The sequence below is a fragment of the Leuciscus leuciscus genome (genome assembly GCF_965113295.1).
Source record: "Leuciscus leuciscus genome assembly, chromosome: 1".
Classification (NCBI taxonomy): Eukaryota; Metazoa; Chordata; class Actinopteri; order Cypriniformes; family Leuciscidae; genus Leuciscus; species Leuciscus leuciscus.
The window spans coordinates 58,054,838-58,074,109 of NC_138725.1; the positions used below are offsets into that span (position 1 = coordinate 58,054,838).

Consider the following 19,272-nt stretch of genomic DNA (forward strand, 5'->3'; position numbering starts at 1 on the left):
TGAAAATATGGCCTGAAGAATGGTAAATGCCTCATATTTAATAGGATGTTCTAAAAACTTTTGATTTGATTTAGATGATTATATTATGTAAGGCGATGACTTAGAGGAAGCTGTTAGTAGGCTACTTATTGAATTCCATACTGTGCCTTTAACTACATGTGTAGCCTACGAGTGAGCACGGGTGAGTACGAGATGGCTAAGTCACTAGTACGAATTCGTACGATTTGTCTAAACCCCAGATGGGTAGGTTTAGGGGCGGGGTCAGGGGTAACAATGGTAAAACAAGTACGATTTAGCTAAATTAATTACGAATTAGCCACCTCGTAAAATAGGCCTACGTAATAATTGCCGTAAGATAGGGTTGGAAATACAGAGTCCCAAAGCTGTCATTCGGTGTTCATTACACTGAGTAAAATTTAAGTTAATTTTAAGTTTTTGCACTCATATTTTTTTAAGTAAATTGCACAGGAATCAACAGAATCATTTTTATCAGTGTTGCTGAGTCTTTACTTGCCTGTGGTTATACATTTCTTGTGTCTTGAATCTTGATGATGATGATAACATTTGCGAAATGCTGAAACACATTTGGTCATCTGTCCTTACATGTCGATACGGTAGTTTCCACTCCCAATTCGTGCATCAGAGAATCAGAGTTGAGACAGAGTTTCTACAGCAGGAGGCATTCAGTAGTTTAGTTCTGTTAAAATGGGACTAAATTTGATGGAAGTTTGGATACCAGTTTTACTTCTAGTTTCCTCAGCTACAAGTAAGTTTGTCTTTTGTTATTGGTTGTTTAGTTAATCACACAAAGAATGAGAGGAATGTGCATGTGCTGCAAACATTTTTACAATTATTATTTCCTAGGCTACATTAATCTTTCACTTGTTTCAACATACTTGAGAGGCTGTACAATGGAACCTGAAAGAAGACATCTCTAAAGAGTAGTCTACAAACCATTTAAAGCATGTATATGAGATTAATGATAGTCTTGTTTCTCTAGGCTCTAACATTTGCACTTCCAGAGGAGCGAGTAGCTGTAAAGAATGCCTGTTGATCCATCCAACCTGTGCCTGGTGCACTCAGGAGGTATAATAAACACACTCACATAGACACACAAAAGTATGTAAAAGTATGTTGGCTCCGTAGCCTACTACTAACTGCATGAAATGTCTCACTCTGGTTATCACAGGGCTGCCAACTCTCACGCATTGACACTTTTCACACGCTCTCACGCCACACATCCATTTTCTTCAGCAGATAAAAACTGCGAAGCAAAGATGACACAGACACCGACAGACAAGACAGAGCAGGTTACTTTTGATAGGAAACTAATTCCCAGCTCTCATATTCTATCAATTTTATCACGAAATTCAAACAATAAATACCGTTTTGGAGCTTGTAAATGTGACGTGACAGATCGCTGTATCGCCTCAGTCAAACCAGTCATGACTTAGTCTACTCTTTACTAGTTATATAAATTAATATCAATAGTAATAGTATTAATTATTAATAGTAAATAAACACGCATTAACAATAGGTACGTTGAAAGATACAGTTAACTTACCGAAATGTAAATGCCTCATACATAATATTGATCAATCAGTGTTTTTCAACTGCGGAAGGAGGTCAATAAAACAGCTGGAGAACCATGTGGAGAACGCAGGACCATAACACATTATTTGGCTAGAGTCTTGACAAATGAGCTATAGAGATGAGTATTTCCCTAAATATATGCACTATATTACATATTTATTATATTTTTATTTATATCATTAAAATATTATAACGTTGTAATTATAATAAAAACTGTATTATATTTGATTTGACATGTTATTTTTAACCTTTAATAATAATACCAGATGACAGGGCTCCATATGTTTACAGCATTAGGTGAGATTTTTTTTCTTATGAAAAATGAAGACTATATTGTACCTAATATTTATCCAAATGAATCGATATTGAATCAAGATCGGAATCAAATCACAAGAATTGAATTGAATTGAAATCGTGAATTTTGTGTCAAGCAGTAATAAAAACAGTAGCCTACCAGTCATTGTACCATGTAAACATTGTAACATGTTGTCACAAACACCCCCACCCCCTCCACAATTCTAACTGCAATCTTAACTCAAAAGTTGGCAGCCCTGGTCATCAGTATGTGTATGTGTGTGTCTGTTAGATCTTCGGAAAGGGAGGGTCAAGTTTGTCCCGGTGTGATCTCAAAGACAGTCTCATTCAGTCTGGATGTGGCGTGAAGTTTATTGAGTTTGCAGTTAGCAGCATGAGGATCCTAGAGGATGTCCCGCTGAGTAACAAGGCAGGGGCTTCAGCCAGCGACATCACTCAGATCCAACCACAAAAAATCCACCTGACCCTCAGGCCAGGTATGCTACTTCAACAACAAAACAAACATAATATGTGTTTATTACAGATACATATTCCATCAGTATGTTAAAGGTATAGCGGAGGATGTTTTACTTCCTGGTGGGTAGTCTAAACTATTGGTCCTCCTAATTGTCAATCATTCTGGTGAATCAATCAAACTTTTCAAAAAGTGGAGAGGGCGGGTCTTATTTAAAATTTGGAAAGATCCTCCGCTATAGCTTTAACACATATTTCGCACTGCATAGTTTTTCGGTAAATTTCCCACAGCTTTTCTTTTCTTTTCTTTTCTTTTCTTTTCTTTTCTTTTCTTTTCTTTTCTTTTCTTTTCTTTTCTTTTCTTTTCTTTTCTTTTCTTTTCTTTTCTTTTATCACTTCCCCTTCACCTTCACCTTCATTTCATTTCACTCATTTTGTCTTAAACCCTGATACTATGTTCTTGATCTTTGGTGTCCCAGAGGAAAAAAGCATGAATTTTGACATTATTGTTTTCTTATTGTTGTTTTTTTAAATAATGATAATGACAATAATAATAATATTAATAATAATACAAATTGTACGTTACTGTGACCAAATCAAAACCCACTAGCCCAATATTATATTTATCATCAGATTTCAGTTTCAGATTTCAGGATCTGTTTATGAACAGATCATTTACGAGCAGAACAAATCATGATGTTAAAACCTGATATTTAAATAAAGTATGTTTCATGAGATAGTAAAAGGGTCTTATTGCCTCTCTGAGCCCAAACAGATCATGTTCTCAAAAATCCATGGCCATTAGAAAAAGAAGTAAAAAAATATGAGTTTTGTCTTCAAATTCAGATAGTTGTAACTTCTTCTTCCCTTCGATTTCTTTAAGGCGATTCAAAGCAATTCACCGTCAATGTGAAGCAAGTATCTGATTACCCAGTTGACCTGTACTACCTGATGGACATGACCAATACCATGAAGGACGACCTGCAGAAGCTTTATGCCCTTGGCAATAATCTGGCCAGTGGATTACGTAGCGTCACCAGTAATCTACGCATGGGATTTGGAGCTTTTGTAGACAAAACGCTGTCACCTTATATGTACATGTACTCTGAAGAAGTCATCAAGAACCCTTGCCATAAGTAAGGTCAAATTCATCTCACATTGTCCTGTAGAAAAGCATATGACATTTAGAGAGAGTAACTAAGTTGAGTGATTTCTGTCTCCCTGCTGTGTGTGGTGTAGGTCTATTGAACCCTGCCCACCGCAATTCGGCTATCGTAATGTGCTGTCTCTGACGGAGCGGGTAGAGCGGTTCACAGAGGAAGTGAAGAAACAGAAAGTGTCCAGAAACAGAGATGCCCCTGAGGGCGGATTTGATGCTATCATACAAGCAGTAGTATGCAAGGTAACAAAAAGCACACACAAAGAAAAACGGACAATATTCATCCTTCACACAATAAAAATAATCATGTAAAAATAAATCTGAGTAAAGCTGTTCTGTTTGTAATCCCAAATCTTAAAGATAATTAGCATTTTGAGCTACATTTTCAAAAATGTATTAGGAAAAAAGGATGTACAACATAACCCCTAGGATATGGGGGAACGGGCATATCCTGTGATTGGGTTTGGTCTACAAATTAAACAACTCTATGATATCCTCGTACTCTCTAATATTTTCTTAGTTTGTTGTCTTATCCATTTCATCCGTTCTCTTTACCTTTCTGTATGACCTCCTTTCTCTTTTTTCCAGGAAAAGATTGGATGGAGGCCTGATGCATCTCATTTGCTGATCTTCACAAGTGATGACAGAAGTCATTTGGCTTTGGATGCCAAGCTGGCTGGAATCGTCCAGCCTCATGATGGAGAGTGCTATATCAATGACAACAATGAATATGACAAGTCCACTATACTGGTCAGCCAACATATATTGGACAAATCTCTCTCTCTTTCTCTCACTATGTGTGTGTATTATATATATATATATATATATATATATATATATATATATATATATACAATTTATTTATTTTTTTATGTGTATTTGTAGGACTATCCCTCACTTGGCATGATCACGGACAAGATATCTGAGAATAATATCAACCTCATCTTTGCTGTAACCAGCATTATGGTGCCACTATATCGTGTGAGTTTCTATATTTTGGTCAAACACATACTTACAACACATTTGTGCATAATATTTACACACATTTACACACATTAATGGGATGTTTTCATGTTTCCTGCATTGTCACAGAATTACAGCGAGCTGATTCCTGGCTCTGCAGTCGGAACGCTCGATAAAGACTCTGGAAATGTTTTGCAACTCATTCTGGATGCATATGCGGTAAGTCACTTTGGCAGGAATTTGTTGGTTATGAGAACTTCATGTTCTGTTTTGCTTTGAAGTATTATGTGTTCTCTGATATCTTTAAGTGTGTTCCTAAAAATTAACCAGATATTAGCATTGCAAATACATACAGTATCCAGAGTCAGTGTTCTCCGATTATATTACAAAAATACAATGTATATGTGCATAAAGTATACATACTTTCGTTTAAATTGTAGTTGGTGGAATGCCACTCTGAACAGTCTTATATTTGACCATTCCAAGCCAGCAGGGCTTAAGCTAAAATAGAGGGAGAAGTCAGAGAGGTTGACCTCTGATCTATGTGCCATTTGTCTTTGTAGAAGATCAGGTCTAAGGTTGAGCTGGAGCTGTTAGGTGTGCCGGATGAGTTATCTCTGTTCATCAACGCAACATGCCTGGGTGGAGAGGTCATTCCAGGTGTCCGGTCCTGCGACGGACTCAAAATCGGAGATATGGTCAGCATCTGATGTACTGATGTTAGAAATTTAGCAACTATATAGTTTGTGTACCCGTCAGTATACATTAAAATCACTCTGTGAGGTTCATTTAAACGCTGTTTATTTTGTAAACAAGGAATGTAGTCAAACCAAAAATTATTCAGACACCAGATATAATTTTTATATATATATATTTTTTACAAGTGGTGGGTGCTGGACACTATAGTTCATTTATGTAAGTGAGGATAGCGAAACAAAGTACACTGTGACATATTATCCCCAAAAATTCTTCTTACAGTGGACTACCAGTAAAATTTATACAAAATTGGGACCAAAAATTATTCGGACACTTTGACCTAACCATGTTTTGCTTAAGTGTTTTTTCTTTAATTGCTAATGTGACCTTTTTACACCACAGACTGAACAAAATTAACATTGCTTGGTAATTGGTTGACCTAAATTGGTATTGGCCAAAACCAGTGAAATATCAGCTGATTTGATAACTCTGAGTTCTTGTCATATTTTATCACCATTTCCTAAACTATAGCGAAAAAACTGTGATAATGTGAGGAATGTTGAGGGTGTCTGAATACATTTTGGTTTGACTGTATTTACATTTGACAGATGCTTTTATCAGAAGCAACTGACATTGCAATCCATACTTTTTTTCAGTTCATGCATTCTCTGGGAATCGGACTCATTACCTCAGCATTGCTAGTGCCATGCTCTACAGTTTCTTATCTTACTTTCCCATAGGTTTCATTTAACATTGAGGCGAAACTTCACGGCTGTCCCAAAGAAAAGAGTCGGACCTTCATCGTGAAGCCAATGGGCTTTAAAGACAGCCTTCAGATCACTGTGGACTTTGCTTGTGAATGTAGCTGTCAGCAGTCCTCCATGCCCGCCAGCCCGTCCTGTCACCACGGCAATGGAACCCTGGAGTGCGGCGTGTGCCTGTGCGATCCGGGCCGACTGGGCTCTCGATGCGAGTGCTCCGAGGGCGAATATAAACCCAGCCAACAAGGCACCTGCAGCCCCAACCCAGAAACCCCGGCCTGTAGCGGACGCGGAGACTGTGTGTGCGGCCAGTGTGCCTGTCGCTCGAGTGAATTTGGGAAGGTTTGGGGGCCGTACTGTGAATGTGACGACTTCAGCTGCCTCCGTTCCAAAGGACTGATGTGCTCAGGTAAGGTTGGATACAATGGTCTTAAAAGAACAAATAAAGCATTGCATGTTTGTAAAGGATCACTCGCAGCTTTTTGTTCTTGCCTCATCGTGAAGACAGTTTTTCACCATATTAGGCCATTTGATCCACGTTTAGAACCAAACAACGAATCAGAGTGACTCAGATATGCTGGATTTATTAGATGTTATGGGATGATGATCTTCAATTTTGCATGTCTGTGCACATCCAGCTTGGAATGCCAGCAGCCTGAAGCCTGTCACATGATTTATGTTGCTTACGTCATATTCTCTATTCAGCTAAACATTGAGTTAAATGCATGAAATAATGTATTGGTTGGAAAAGTGAGACTTTCAGTAGCATGTGTAATGGGTATTGTTTGTTAAATGCCTTAAAAATAGTTTGATTTGGCAATAGCTCAAAATCTGAGCTGATGTGTGGGTGTATATGTGCTGAACTATATGAAGAATTAGAGTCGACAAGTATAGCCTCTGGGTATAAATAACTGAAAACATTGGAACGTAGACACACGTACGTACACCACACACACACAAGTTGGGTTTCATGTTTTATATGGACTTTCCCTAGACACAATGATTTTTGTACTGTACAAGCTGTATATTCTATCCCTTAACCCGATCCCTAAACACAGAAAACATTCTGCATTGTTACATTTTCAAAAAACATCACTTAGTAATATGATTTATAAGCTGTTTTCCTCATGTAGACCAAAAAATGTCCCCACAAGGACAAAGATATGTCTCAACAACTTGAGGTTTGCCAGAACCACACACAATGAACAAAACAGTGTACAAACTAGTGGTCATTCGCAACTGCTTAGACTAGTCTTACAGGTTAGTCATTTATTTTTTAAAGACCGTTCATAACTTTTTTTTAAGTTTCTGAAAGGGGTAGATTGGTCTAATTTGAATCTGAAAAGTAAGACTGGTTACTCCTTGGCTAACTGCTAGTAAAAATCCATAAAAGCAACTGCTTTTCTTATGAATTATGTCTGTTGCAATGAATATGCTGAATTGGGAAATGTTGGTGTTTTAGTTTAATGCTTTGTTGCTTCAATAACAAACACTATGTCGGTATTACGTAACACCATGTTGTATTTCAGGATTTACACACATACTGTGGTTTAATTTAGAATATACAGTATATTAACATGCACTACTGTTCAAAAGTTTGGGGTCAAGATTTTTATTTTAAGTACGACATGAAGTTGATTAAAATCGGCATGGAATGGATCGTAAATTGTGATGTGAATTGACAGTGAAAACGTTTATAATCTTACAAAAAATTTTTTTTTCAAATGCTGTTCTTTTGAACTCTCTATTCATCAGAGGATCCTGAAAAATGTTTCCACAAAAATGATTAAGCAGCTCAACGGCTGCCGACGTTGATAACAACAAGACAATTTTTGAGCAGCAAATCAGTATAATGATTTCTGAAGGATCATGTGACACTGAAGAATGAAGTAATGATGCTGAAAATTCAGCTTTGCCATCACAGACATTTTTTTAAATATATATTAAAAAAATATATATAATATTTCTCAATATTACTGTTTTATCTCTATTTTTGGGCAAATAAATGCACCCTCGGTGAACATATGAGACTTATGGTCACACTTATAAGTCACACAATAAGTCACACTTTAGATTAGGGTCCAATTCTCACTATTAACTACATGAACTACGACTTTTGCCTCAAAAAACTCCTAATTACTGCTTATTAATAGTAAGGTAGTTGTTAAGTTGATTAAGGGATGTAGAATATTGTCATGCAGAATAAGGCATTAATATGTGCTTTTTTAAGTACTAATAAACAGACAATATCTCAGTAATATGCATGCTTAATAAGCAACTAGTTAATATTCAGAATTGGACCCTAAACTAAAGTATTACCAAAAATATATTTCTCACTTTTGAATAGTAGTTTATGTTTACGCATCTTCATGGTCCACATGAGGAAAACAGCTTATAAATCATACTAAGTGATGTTTTTTGGAAAATGTAACCATGCATGTGACGCTTAAATTGTAGCCACACAAAGTTATTAGTGGAATATAGAATTATATGGACTATGTTAATTATACTTGTCTTCTTCCCCCCCCCCCCCCCCTTCTTGTAGATTCTTCAAAATTTCTACTATTATGTTCCATTGAAAAAATAATAGCTTACATTCATTTACAGAATTTTCATTTTGGGTGAAAAAACCTTTTAGGAAAAACCTCATGATCACCTTCAGCAATGCCCTGAGATTACTCTCATATAAAGTCATTAACAGCCATTAGTAATGTTTGTTGTCTCCGTTAGGTAATGGTGAGTGCAACTGCGGGTCCTGTCACTGTGGTCCGGGATGGTCCGGCGAGAGCTGTGACTGTTCGACCCGCACAGACACCTGTATGGGGGGTGGAGGAATGCTCTGTAGTGGGCGTGGACACTGTGCGTGTGGGGTCTGTGAGTGCACTCAGCCAGGAGCTTATGGATCAACCTGTGAGAAGTGCCCCACCTGCCCAGATGCCTGCACCATCAAAAAGTGAGTGTGTTTCGGTACACTTTCCTATGAGGATGAAGTTCAGATCAAGGTTATTATAGGTTTTCATTTTTAAATTAGTTTGTATTTTAATATCATTTTCAAATTTCCTATCAATTTCAGTTTAGTTTTAGTTAGTTTCAATGGTTTTGTTAGTTTTAGTTTAGTTTTTATTTTGTGAACACATTTATATTTCGTTTTTATATATTTAGTTTCAGTTTTTGTAATTATAGTTAAGAAGAGTTAACAGAATACTTCCAGTAAAATATATTTAATTTAGATAAGTTTAATGTTTGCAGTTTACAGTTAACTTTTATGCAAACCTCTTAATAGTAAAAATAAAATAATTGTTTGAGATTGAACAAAGAACCAAACAAATGCAACTTAAAAGTATAAAAGTAAAAATTATTAATTCCTACTCATTCATATTAAAGATTAAATCTTGTTAAACAAGTGTGGTGTATAAGAAAAAGAAAGAAAAATATGCATATGATAATTATGATTATTCTTTTATGGTTATTTCTATGATTAATCCTTTCAAATATTATTCTTGTATTGATCCATTTATGCTTTTTGTCTATTTTAATATCATATACTCAGTTATACTCGGATTCATGACATTTAGTTTACTTCTACTCTGACAAATGTCTATTTGTGGGCTAGACATGCTATTTGTTTTTTCCGTTTTCTTATCAGTGTGGTCTTCAGTCTAATATGTGTGGTATCTTGTTGATTAAGTTTCACATGAGATGGTTATCTTACCTGGAATAAAGGTCGGCCTACAGCTGTTTTTACAAGAATTGTAGAACATGAGGAAACTACTTTGGAGTAATATCTCAACAAAAAAAAATATATATATTGTGACTTATATTGGGTGAAAGTTTAGAATATTTATGTAAAAATCAACAAACCACGGTATATCTTTATTTAGGTAGCTTATTGTATGTGTGTGGACACTGAGTATGTTTAGGTGCTTTTTTCCCCATTCTTTACTTAACTGTTTAAAGTGGATTTATGTGTGCATCTGCAGGGAGTGTGTGGAGTGTAAACACTATAAGAGAGGGGATCTATTTGAGAAGAACTGCAATCACGTCTGCAGAGATGAGATTGTGCCGGTGGATGAGCTGGGTAATCTCTACCTCCAACCAATCCACAATACATGCTTTCAGTCCGCAGTAGCCTATATTAATACACTAGCATTTTTTTTTAATGTTTTTGAAAGAAGTCTCTTATGCTCAACAAGGCTGCATTTATTTAAATCAAAAATAGTGATTTTGTGAAACATTATTACAATTTAAAACAACTGTTTTCAATTTTACACAGACAAAGTGTATACATCTAATCTATATATAGTATATAGTCAAGTCAAGTATATTTGTATAGCGCTTTTCACAATACAGATTGTATCAAAGCAGCTTCACAATATTAAATTAAAATAATACAACAAGGTTTGTTTCAAGTGGAATTTATTGATTGATCAAATTAAATTAAATATCCCCAAAATATATATAACTGCAGTATTTAGATTTCTGTTAATAATGCCATTATTTACCTCAGCTTCATTTGGCTATATGTGACTTAACCTAGTTTTTCATGCTGTAGGCTATATTGTGTTCAGTTGTTGTTCTCGCAGAGTTAATAATCATCTCTTCTCTCCAGTCTTTCACGAGAAGAACGCAGTGAACTGCAGCTACAAGGATGAGGATGACTGTGTTCAGAACTTCCAGTATTATGAAGATGCTAGTGGAAAATCCTTTCTCTATCTTGTTAAAGAACCAGGTGAGAGAAGAGAAGGGGCAGAGAGAGAGACATGTGACATGTAGCTGTCAAACACTGCTCATGCTAATAAACTCTCTGTGTTTCTGTGAGAGACTGATAAATACTGGCTGTTCCTCTCCTACTGTCACAGATTTTCTCGCTGTGTCTGAAATCGAATACTGTGCTCCTGAATGTTTTGTTTCTTTTATTAAATCTAAACTTCAGCAATTAGATCCTCATCCCCTCTCTATTAATGTTTGACCACACGGACAGAATAATAGATCCTGAAGAGATCAGTTCAAATGGCAACTGAATATAAAGTATGATTTTTTTCTTTTTCACAGAGTGTCCGAATGGTCCTGACATCTTGGTGGTTGCTTTATCGGTTGCTGGTGCGGTCCTGCTGCTGGGTTTGGCTGCGCTTTTGGTGTGGAAGCTCCTGATCACCATTCACGACCGTCATGAATTTGCCAAGTTTGAGGAAGAGAAAGCCAAGGCTAAGTGGGAAGCGGTGAGACGAGCATTAAGACTATTATGCAATACCATCCATATCCTGTTGGTATTGTGTTATCAGCATCTTACACTAGTCTTACTTCCTCTCAGAACTTCCAGCATGCTCACAGTCTTGCCATGTTTAATCTCAGACAAAATAACACTGTCACTTAGGAAAAGGTTCTATATAGAACCTTAAAGTGTTCTGTCTGTTGCTTCATACATAGAACCCTTTAGGGGTTCCCATCATGGGATTATTTTATGGCTTTATCTTTAAAGGACAAGTTCGGTATTTTACACTTAAAGCCCTGTTTACAGATCTTATCTGATGAAATTGAACGGTTAAGATTAAAATTTGGACACATGCTGCTGTCCCGAGAATTTTAGGTTTATTTCGCTTCCCCCCACCACCCCCACAATGGTTGTCTATATGCACTGGAAGATTCCGTCCTAAAAACACATTAAACTTTCGTTTACAAAGACGTGAAACTCACCGAGTGGTCAGGGGGTGTTCACTGATATGTTCCATCAAAAATCGCTGAAAAAGATGCATTCCAACAGGTTTTATCGTAGTTTTTGTCCAACTCCATTGACTTAATAGGACGTGCTGTGAGACCGCAGCACCTTTACGATATTACTCCGCCGCTTCTTCTTCTGCTTCTTCTGTGTATTCAATGAAATGCCCGTGGTTTGCTTGCAATTGGCAAAGGTGCATTATCGCCACCAACTGGGCTGGAGTGTCTATTATTCAAGCTCTCAACGGAAGAATCACGGGTGTGACGCGTTTGGCAAAATAGGTCCACAAAAGCGAAATAAACCTAAAATTCTCGGGACAGGAGCATGTGTCCAAATTTTAATCTTAACCGTTCTATTTCATCAGATACGATCTGTAAACAGGGCTTTAAGTGTAAAATACCGAACTTGTCCTTTAACAAATCCGTTATGTTTAAATAAATTTTTACTTACATTTTTATTTATTAAACAGCACATAAACACACTGTATAGAAAAAAATTAAATAACCGTGAAATATGAAAGTTATGCAATCCTGTGACTTATAAAGAACCTTTTTGGTTTAAAGGGTCCTTTAAAACTGAGTCAAGAAGCTTAGGGTTAGTTCAGGTTAGCTCAGGTCCATTAAATATTAATAGATCCACTTTTGATTTTAATGACATTTGAGTAAATGAATTTAACTTTAAGATTAATAAATTATTTCATTGTTAGTTCATGTTAACAAATGTAAAGTGTTACAATTTTGATAACATTCAGGAAAGATAACATCATTCATCAACAAGAATGGTGTCGAATGGACACCAAGTGGTCAAAATGAGAAGTACAGATTAATTATTAATAACTATGAGCTCTGCAGCACTGGTCATTATGAAACTCTTTCCTGTCTTTAAGGCTAACAATCCGCTCTACAAAGGAGCCACCAGCACCTTCCAAAATGTGGCATATCGTGGCAGTTAAGAAGGAAACCACATCTGCTCCTGTCAATAACAACTACAGATCATCTCTACAACACGTCTCAGCCAAGAATATGCTTTAATCTTATTTGAATGTGTATAGAATATAGTGTACAGGATTAAGCATTCAGGAGTGACAATTATAGCTACAGTGTGAACATGGTCAGTGCAACCGCAATTACAATTTTGAATAATTCAGTGATCCAAAATTTTCCACTTATACCACAGTTACCTCCACGGTGTCATTTTGTTAATAAGAAATATTATATATGTTAAACAAACAGTTGTTATTTTATGATATTAATTACGCAGCATATGACAATGCTGTAATGCTGTTGTGGAATTGGTGTGACTTGAAGGGTACGTTTACACAACAACAATTTACTAAAAACAGAAACGTTTTTCCTTTGTGTCCTTTTCGCATACAGACGACAAAATGTTGTCAAAACAATCCCCGTTTACACTGATCCGCGAAAACGACTAAAAATGCTGTGCTGTATTATTCATGCCAGGCCAGTAGTTGGCGATGCCACTTTTTAAAGAAGCACTACGTCCCTGAACATGTAATACACATGCGCATGACGTCAGTTTTCACAAATTCACGTTTTTGTAGTTTACATGGAAAGGATAACGGTATCATTTTCAAAAAACCTGGTTTAAAAAGTTTGTGTTTTCAGGACCCCAAAACACTGTTGTTGTGTAAATGAACAGACAAAACGTTTTCCATTTTTAGTTGAAAATGGTGTTATGTAAATGTCCCCTAAAACTGTTCTGTTCTTAGGCTAATCTATATTATTGCACTAAATACTGAGTTGCACTGCTGGTGCAAATTCATTTACTGTATTTGAACTCTTTCTCCACCTGCGTTTGTGAAAAAAGTTGCCTGAATTTTTTTATCATTTTCACATTTATGATTTTGTCAAAGACTACGTCTGGATCTGATTCAGAACGATTCTTAGAGTCCATCAACACCACTAATGCTTGCACAGTCCTATAGCTCGTCCTGGGTCAACATTTCATTCGATAACGTTAGGCAGTTTTGATTTATATGCTGTTTAATGTTGATGATTGCGTTATTTTACGTATGCATATGATTACATATGTCATCGCTTGTTTCTGCTTTTTCTACACGTGTTTTGATCTGGAGATTCTCTACTCTTTCAGAAGATGAGTCATAACGCCCCCTAGCCTATAACAATGAAAACATGGATAGCCTGACAATTCCATCAATGGTAGGGGAAAGAGTTAAAGTAATTTTTAATCATGTTTTTTTAAATTGTCATTTCATTTTTTAAAGATAATGCTTGTAACTTTTTCCAGTGTTAAAATACTTCCTTTATTATACAGAGACAAAAATATGATGTAATTTGCTGTATTAAATCATTCCTCTGTTTGTCTAAGCATTCCAAACAAGTCAGTGACATTACTGTCTGTTTGGCCGACCAGTGGCAGACTGGGATTGTGTTTGGGGAAACCTGTCTGAAAAACGGTCATTATATTTGCAATTCCATGGTGGCACTATTGGTAGAGGAATAACACAAGCCCGATCTAATGAAACTTTTTTTGGAGGTTTTGACACAATTCTATATAGCCTAATTTTCAGAGAGAGAATCTTCTTGACGAATGATTTCCATATTATTGTCCTTTTCTGAATATTAATTCCAGTATATTGCACATTTTAAGATGCTCAGTATGTTTTTCTGTTAGTTTTTTCTTCTGTTTGTCAGGTTTAGGTACAGCTTGCTTTAGTTTTAATGCATTTTAGGGTGAAGATGATTTTACCAAGTACAACACATTCCTGGATCAACATCTTTGTTGATCCTGGTACAACATTCCAACCAATAGTGGCGGCTGGTGAATTATATTTTAGGGGGGGCTAAACCAAACCCCTGTAGGGGGGTCTGGGGGCATCCTTCCCCAGAAATTTTTTTTTTGGATTTTCACATACAAACGAAGCATTCTGGTGCATTCTGACAAAATATAAAATAATAAAGACAAAATAGAACATTTTCCTACAAAGACGAATGGGGCCGGGGAACTAAGTTTTAACTTAATTTATTTGCCTTGTAGAATTCAGCAAGATTAAAAGTGCAAATACATCAATAGAAATTGGGAATTTATACACAAGTTAACATTCTCTCTCTGTGTCTGTATGCGTGTTTGTGAGAGAGAGAGAGAGAGAGACAGAGACAATCTATTGTGTTGGTAACTTCACTCATAAAGCTATCTACAGTCAAGTATGCAAATACAGTCAAATACAATAAAATACCAATATAATATGGGCAACCTTTTATGTGTGGTTGTTCATGACACACTGAAGGCATGATGCCACCATAGGTTTGCAGAGAACTACATACAATATGCACACTGAAGGCATGATGCCACCATAGGTAGCAAGTGACTCACTTGATCGAAGATATCCCCCTCGCTCTCTTTGCTCAGTTACGTATGACGCAAGCGCGTAAGTGCGAGTCCCAAATCCTCACTGAAAATGCATTGAAGGCTCATTTTCCGAAAAAAAAAAGTTTTAACATGAGAGTCAATGGGAGAATGCTTGGGCGATTTTCCACGTCAATGAATTCGCCCAGAGAGGCGGAGTCGCGGGCGCGACCATTTGAAACGTGACTTGAATCTGACGAATCTGATTGGACAATGACAGATAATATGTCTAGAACACAGAAAACTACGTTTGCTGTGATAGAATTTGTAAAAAAAAAAAATCCTCTTTCTCCCAGTTGGTAGTGCGTCGCCCAAATCGCCCCTATACACCATCCGCCCCTAGTTCATGTCAAGTTTAGGCTTACAACCAGGGTTAGGTGCTTCTACGTTATTGTTATTCATATGATATTCAATCTATCATTTCTCTCTTATTTTAGGAATAAGTTAAGGTTAGGTTTTTGTAATGGAAAGTTGTTCCAGGACCAACAAAATATGCTGATCCAGGAGCATGTCCTACTTGGCAAAATCACGAGTGTAACATACACACCTCATCGGACAAATCATTTCAGAGAACTGAACTGTTTCATCCGTATACACAAACAAACACTCCTGCAAATGACTCACATTGAAATATACTTGTGTAAGACACTGCTGTTTGGACATCGAAATTGCTTTAGACACAATGACTATTCACTTCCTCACTTCAAATAGCTTCACTTTATTTGTACTATTTTGTTGTATTTAAAACTACTTTTCAAATGATTTGTGATTATGCTCATTTATAATTCCTAATTATCTAAAAACATAAATACCTCAAACAATCTAAATGTAATAATATCAGAATGTGCCACCTTCTATAAAACACAATGCATTTTATCAGCAGTAAATGTTTATCAGATTGTACTGGCAGATTTTATAACAAAATCAGTATAGGGAAATGTGAAAAGTCTACATATAGGAAGTAAGATCCTCCTTCGGATGGGCGTAACCGTGCATGAGGCAACAATAGCGCACACTTGCTCTGCGACTTGTACCAACAGGTGGTGAGAAAAAACATTTCAAAAATGAAACACAAATTACATCTTGTGCAACTCAAACCACCAGCTCCTAATTGCAGCGAGGCTGGTTTCTGCGAGAAATCACAGCTGTTCCTATACTCTCTGTAAAGCTCAGATGGTCATATTTGCCAAAACATTTTGGGAACAATGACTGTTCTACAGGTGGAATTCAGGTATTATTATAATCATTTCTATTGCAGTGATAGGCCTAATGCATACTTTAAGTCTAAAGTGGTTGGCCCTATTGCCAACTCTTATTTTAAGGGTAAGTTCACCCAAAAGTGTAAATTCTGTCATTAATTTCTCACCCTCATGTCGTTCCAAACCCGTAAGACTTTCGTTCATCTTCGGAACACAAATGAAGATCTTTTTAATGAAATCTGAGCGTTTTCTGTCACTCCATTGACAGCTACGCAACTACCACTTTCAAGGCCCAGAAAGGTAGGCTAGAAACGATTAAAGTAATCCATGTGACTCCACTATATTAGGAAAGACATGAGGGTGAGTAATTGATGCCAGAATGTTCATTTTTTGGTGAACTAACCCTTTAACATTCATAATAATTACTGTTCTTTTCACTCTTTTTTTTAAATAGTTTGTTTTAGATGCGCTCTTCATCAACTGTAAGCTTTTCTACTTGCCACAGGAGTTTTTAAAGGGACTTTAATAAAGCAAATCTCTCCCGTGAACTGCCAAAATACAGACACCACGTTACATGTCCTATCAGAGACTGTACTGGACCACAGTTACACCATAATAAAGAACGCATATCACCCTGTCCCATGCCGCGCAGCTTTGATCACTGTCTGGTTCATTATCTTATACCAACCTACAGGCAGAAACTGAAATCAGCTAAATCTGGAAGAAGGACTGGAAAAAGATGTGGCAAATGAAGCAGAGTGGGATTTACAAGTCTGCTTTGAATGCACTGATTGGAGTGTTTTTGAGGCTACTGCCACGGATCTGGATGAGCTCACAGAGACTGTAAGGTCATACATCAGTGTCTCTGAGGATATGTGCATTCCTACCATGACTCATTTAACTCACAACGACCGTGGTTCACTGCAAAACTCATTCATCTTCGTCAGGCCGAAGAAGATGCCTACAGGAATGGGGACTGAGACTTGTATAAACAGGCCAAAAACATACAGACAAAAGAGAGTGTCTAAAGTAGTGGTTCTCAACAGGGGTGGTTCAGATAACATCGGGGGACGTTGGAAGCAAGATTTTTTATAGGGGCGCGATAAGGTGTTCATGGTGTTTACACCAAAGATCCAGGCAAGTCAAGATTCAACATGTAATTAGTTGCAAAATAATTGCCTACAACATTCTAAAATCTGCCAGTTTATTGCGACAAGTAAGCTATCGTTTCTTTTGCAACGACTACATTTTTCCAGTCATAGACCAACTCTCAAGCACTAACTAGAATCCAGCGCTGACAAGAATCAGCATTCACTTGCTCAAAAATGTGTTTCGCAACAATCCGGTGGTGGCTACAAACATGCAGGAGTGGAAAGTTGACAAGCCATTAAAAAAGTATTGACTTAAGAACCATTTATATAGTTTCAATAAATATTCACATTCACTCCGGCGACGAATTTTAAAATGGAACAAAATTCTATTTATAAGGTAAACTTTTACATTTTTAGGCATTAACTAATACCAATGCCTAGTGCCTAAATGTTTTCTTTGTTCACCAAGTAATTTAAAAACCTGGATGGATAGGGGGCGCTGGCCCAAAAAAGGTTGAGAACCACTGGTCTAAAGGAACTACTGAAAACCTGAAAAAACAGTTTTCAGCCAACGACCCTGCATCAGTTTGGAAAGGCCTGACAAACATACATCACCATTTACAAGACACCATCACCCAGCACTGTGTCGAATCACACACTCGTTCTGACCTTCTCTACACACATTCATCAACACTTCCAACAAACCCTGATATGTGTTGGGTCTTCTGGAAACGGAAGACAAGAAAAGCACGCCGTTTCACCAGCCTGTCTGTAATCGTGTGCTGACCAGCTGAGTCCTATCTTCACACAGATCTTCAACAGATCACTGGAGCTGTGCGATGTTCCTTCCTGCTTCAAATGCTCCCCCATCATCCCCATCCCAAAGAAACCCAAAATCAAAGAAATTATTAACTACATACCTGTTGCATTAACCGCTGTGGTCATGAAGTCATTTGAAAGACTGGCGTTGGCCTACCTGAAGGACATTGCTGGACCCTTGCTGGACCTATAACACTTATTTACCGTCCCTTACATTTGTCCATAACGTACACATATTGTCTATTTTGTATATTGGGTATTTTTATACATTTTTATTATCTGTTTCCTGTCGCTGTCATTCTGTCTGTGCACTGGAAGCTTTTGTCACCAAGACAAATTCCTCATATGTGTAAACATACTTGGCAATAAAGATTTATTTAACTCTTTCATGCTAAGACTTTCATTTAGGTTTGTAAAAATATAAGGATTACAGTCTTATTTTTGGGGGTCCAATGATCCGCCTTTAGATTTTAGGCTCTATATAAAAGAAAAACAGAACAGTTTTAGGACATAAAAAATGAAAGTCACTTATGTAATTACTACACAAATCCACATTATAAAAAATGAAGACTAAAAGAGTTTAGGGAAAATACACTGTAAAAGACCCAGGCGAGAGGAAGGGAAGTGGGTGATAGGGAGGAAGGTTCTGTCTCATGAAGTTGTCAGATATTATTCAGAGACGTAATCTCTCATTCTTATAAACTGCCATATGAGTCGTTATATACATCCCAATCTGTCATTTCTGGTCTATTTTTTGTCCTAAGTGTCTTCACTCTTCATGACTGCAGTGAAGATGCCTTTGTTTGAAGAGAAGTGGGGTCTGTCATATCCCAGTCAGGCACAGATAACATTCATTTCAACAACAATCCATGAAGTGTCAAAGCCCAGACGAGATTTTAAAGAAAACATTGTTCTAATATGAACACTCTTCAGTTTGACATGAATATGAACAACGACAGCCGTCTAATGATAATGATGTCCTAAGTCTTTTTGAGCATGAAGTGCAAAGCATGACGTAAAATAATGTAAAGACTTTTACACGACACATTCTTGCAGCTGCCTCTGAAACTTTTGTTGCCATAGATACAGGACATGTACTTGCTTCTGGGGTTTCACCGAA

At 36.9% G+C, this 19,272-nt stretch overlaps 1 protein-coding gene and 2 long non-coding RNA genes across 3 annotated transcripts; 2 read left to right on the forward strand and 1 right to left on the reverse strand.

The window, feature by feature from the left end:
* The first annotated feature begins 352 nt into the window (after positions 1 to 352).
* itgb3a (integrin beta 3a) lies at positions 353 to 14,007 on the forward strand. The gene is made up of 15 exons (XM_082166516.1): positions 353 to 766; positions 1,001 to 1,086; positions 2,180 to 2,384; positions 3,245 to 3,497; positions 3,601 to 3,763; positions 4,109 to 4,270; positions 4,406 to 4,501; positions 4,613 to 4,702; positions 5,047 to 5,181; positions 5,920 to 6,349; positions 8,671 to 8,893; positions 9,921 to 10,018; positions 10,550 to 10,669; positions 10,993 to 11,159; positions 12,543 to 14,007. The coding sequence occupies exons 1-15, from the start codon at positions 706 to 708 to the stop codon at positions 12,606 to 12,608; spliced, it is 2,355 nt and encodes a 784-aa protein (XP_082022642.1). The 5' UTR covers positions 353 to 705; the 3' UTR covers positions 12,609 to 14,007.
* Positions 13,932 to 16,703, reverse strand: LOC309496533. Its single transcript, XR_014205150.1, has 2 exons — positions 15,374 to 16,703; positions 13,932 to 14,455 (listed from the first exon to the last, which is right to left on the reverse strand). It is a non-coding gene; the product is annotated as an uncharacterized lncRNA (long non-coding RNA).
* Positions 16,137 to 18,538, forward strand: LOC309496538. Its single transcript, XR_014205151.1, has 2 exons — positions 16,137 to 16,274; positions 16,697 to 18,538. It is a non-coding gene; the product is annotated as an uncharacterized lncRNA (long non-coding RNA).
* The last annotated feature ends 734 nt before the right edge of the window (positions 18,539 to 19,272 follow it).

Excerpts from the sequence above, each read along its gene's own strand:
- itgb3a (XM_082166516.1), top strand. The coding sequence starts at position 706 with ATGGGACTAAATTTGATGGAAGTTTGGATACCAGTTTTACTTCTAGTT. Across the intron at positions 6,350-8,670 it reads CAAAGGACTGATGTGCTCAG|GTAATGGTGAGTGCAACTGC; the intron begins GTAAGGTTGGAT and ends TGTCTCCGTTAG. Across the intron at positions 8,894-9,920 it reads GATGCCTGCACCATCAAAAA|GGAGTGTGTGGAGTGTAAAC; the intron begins GTGAGTGTGTTT and ends GTGCATCTGCAG.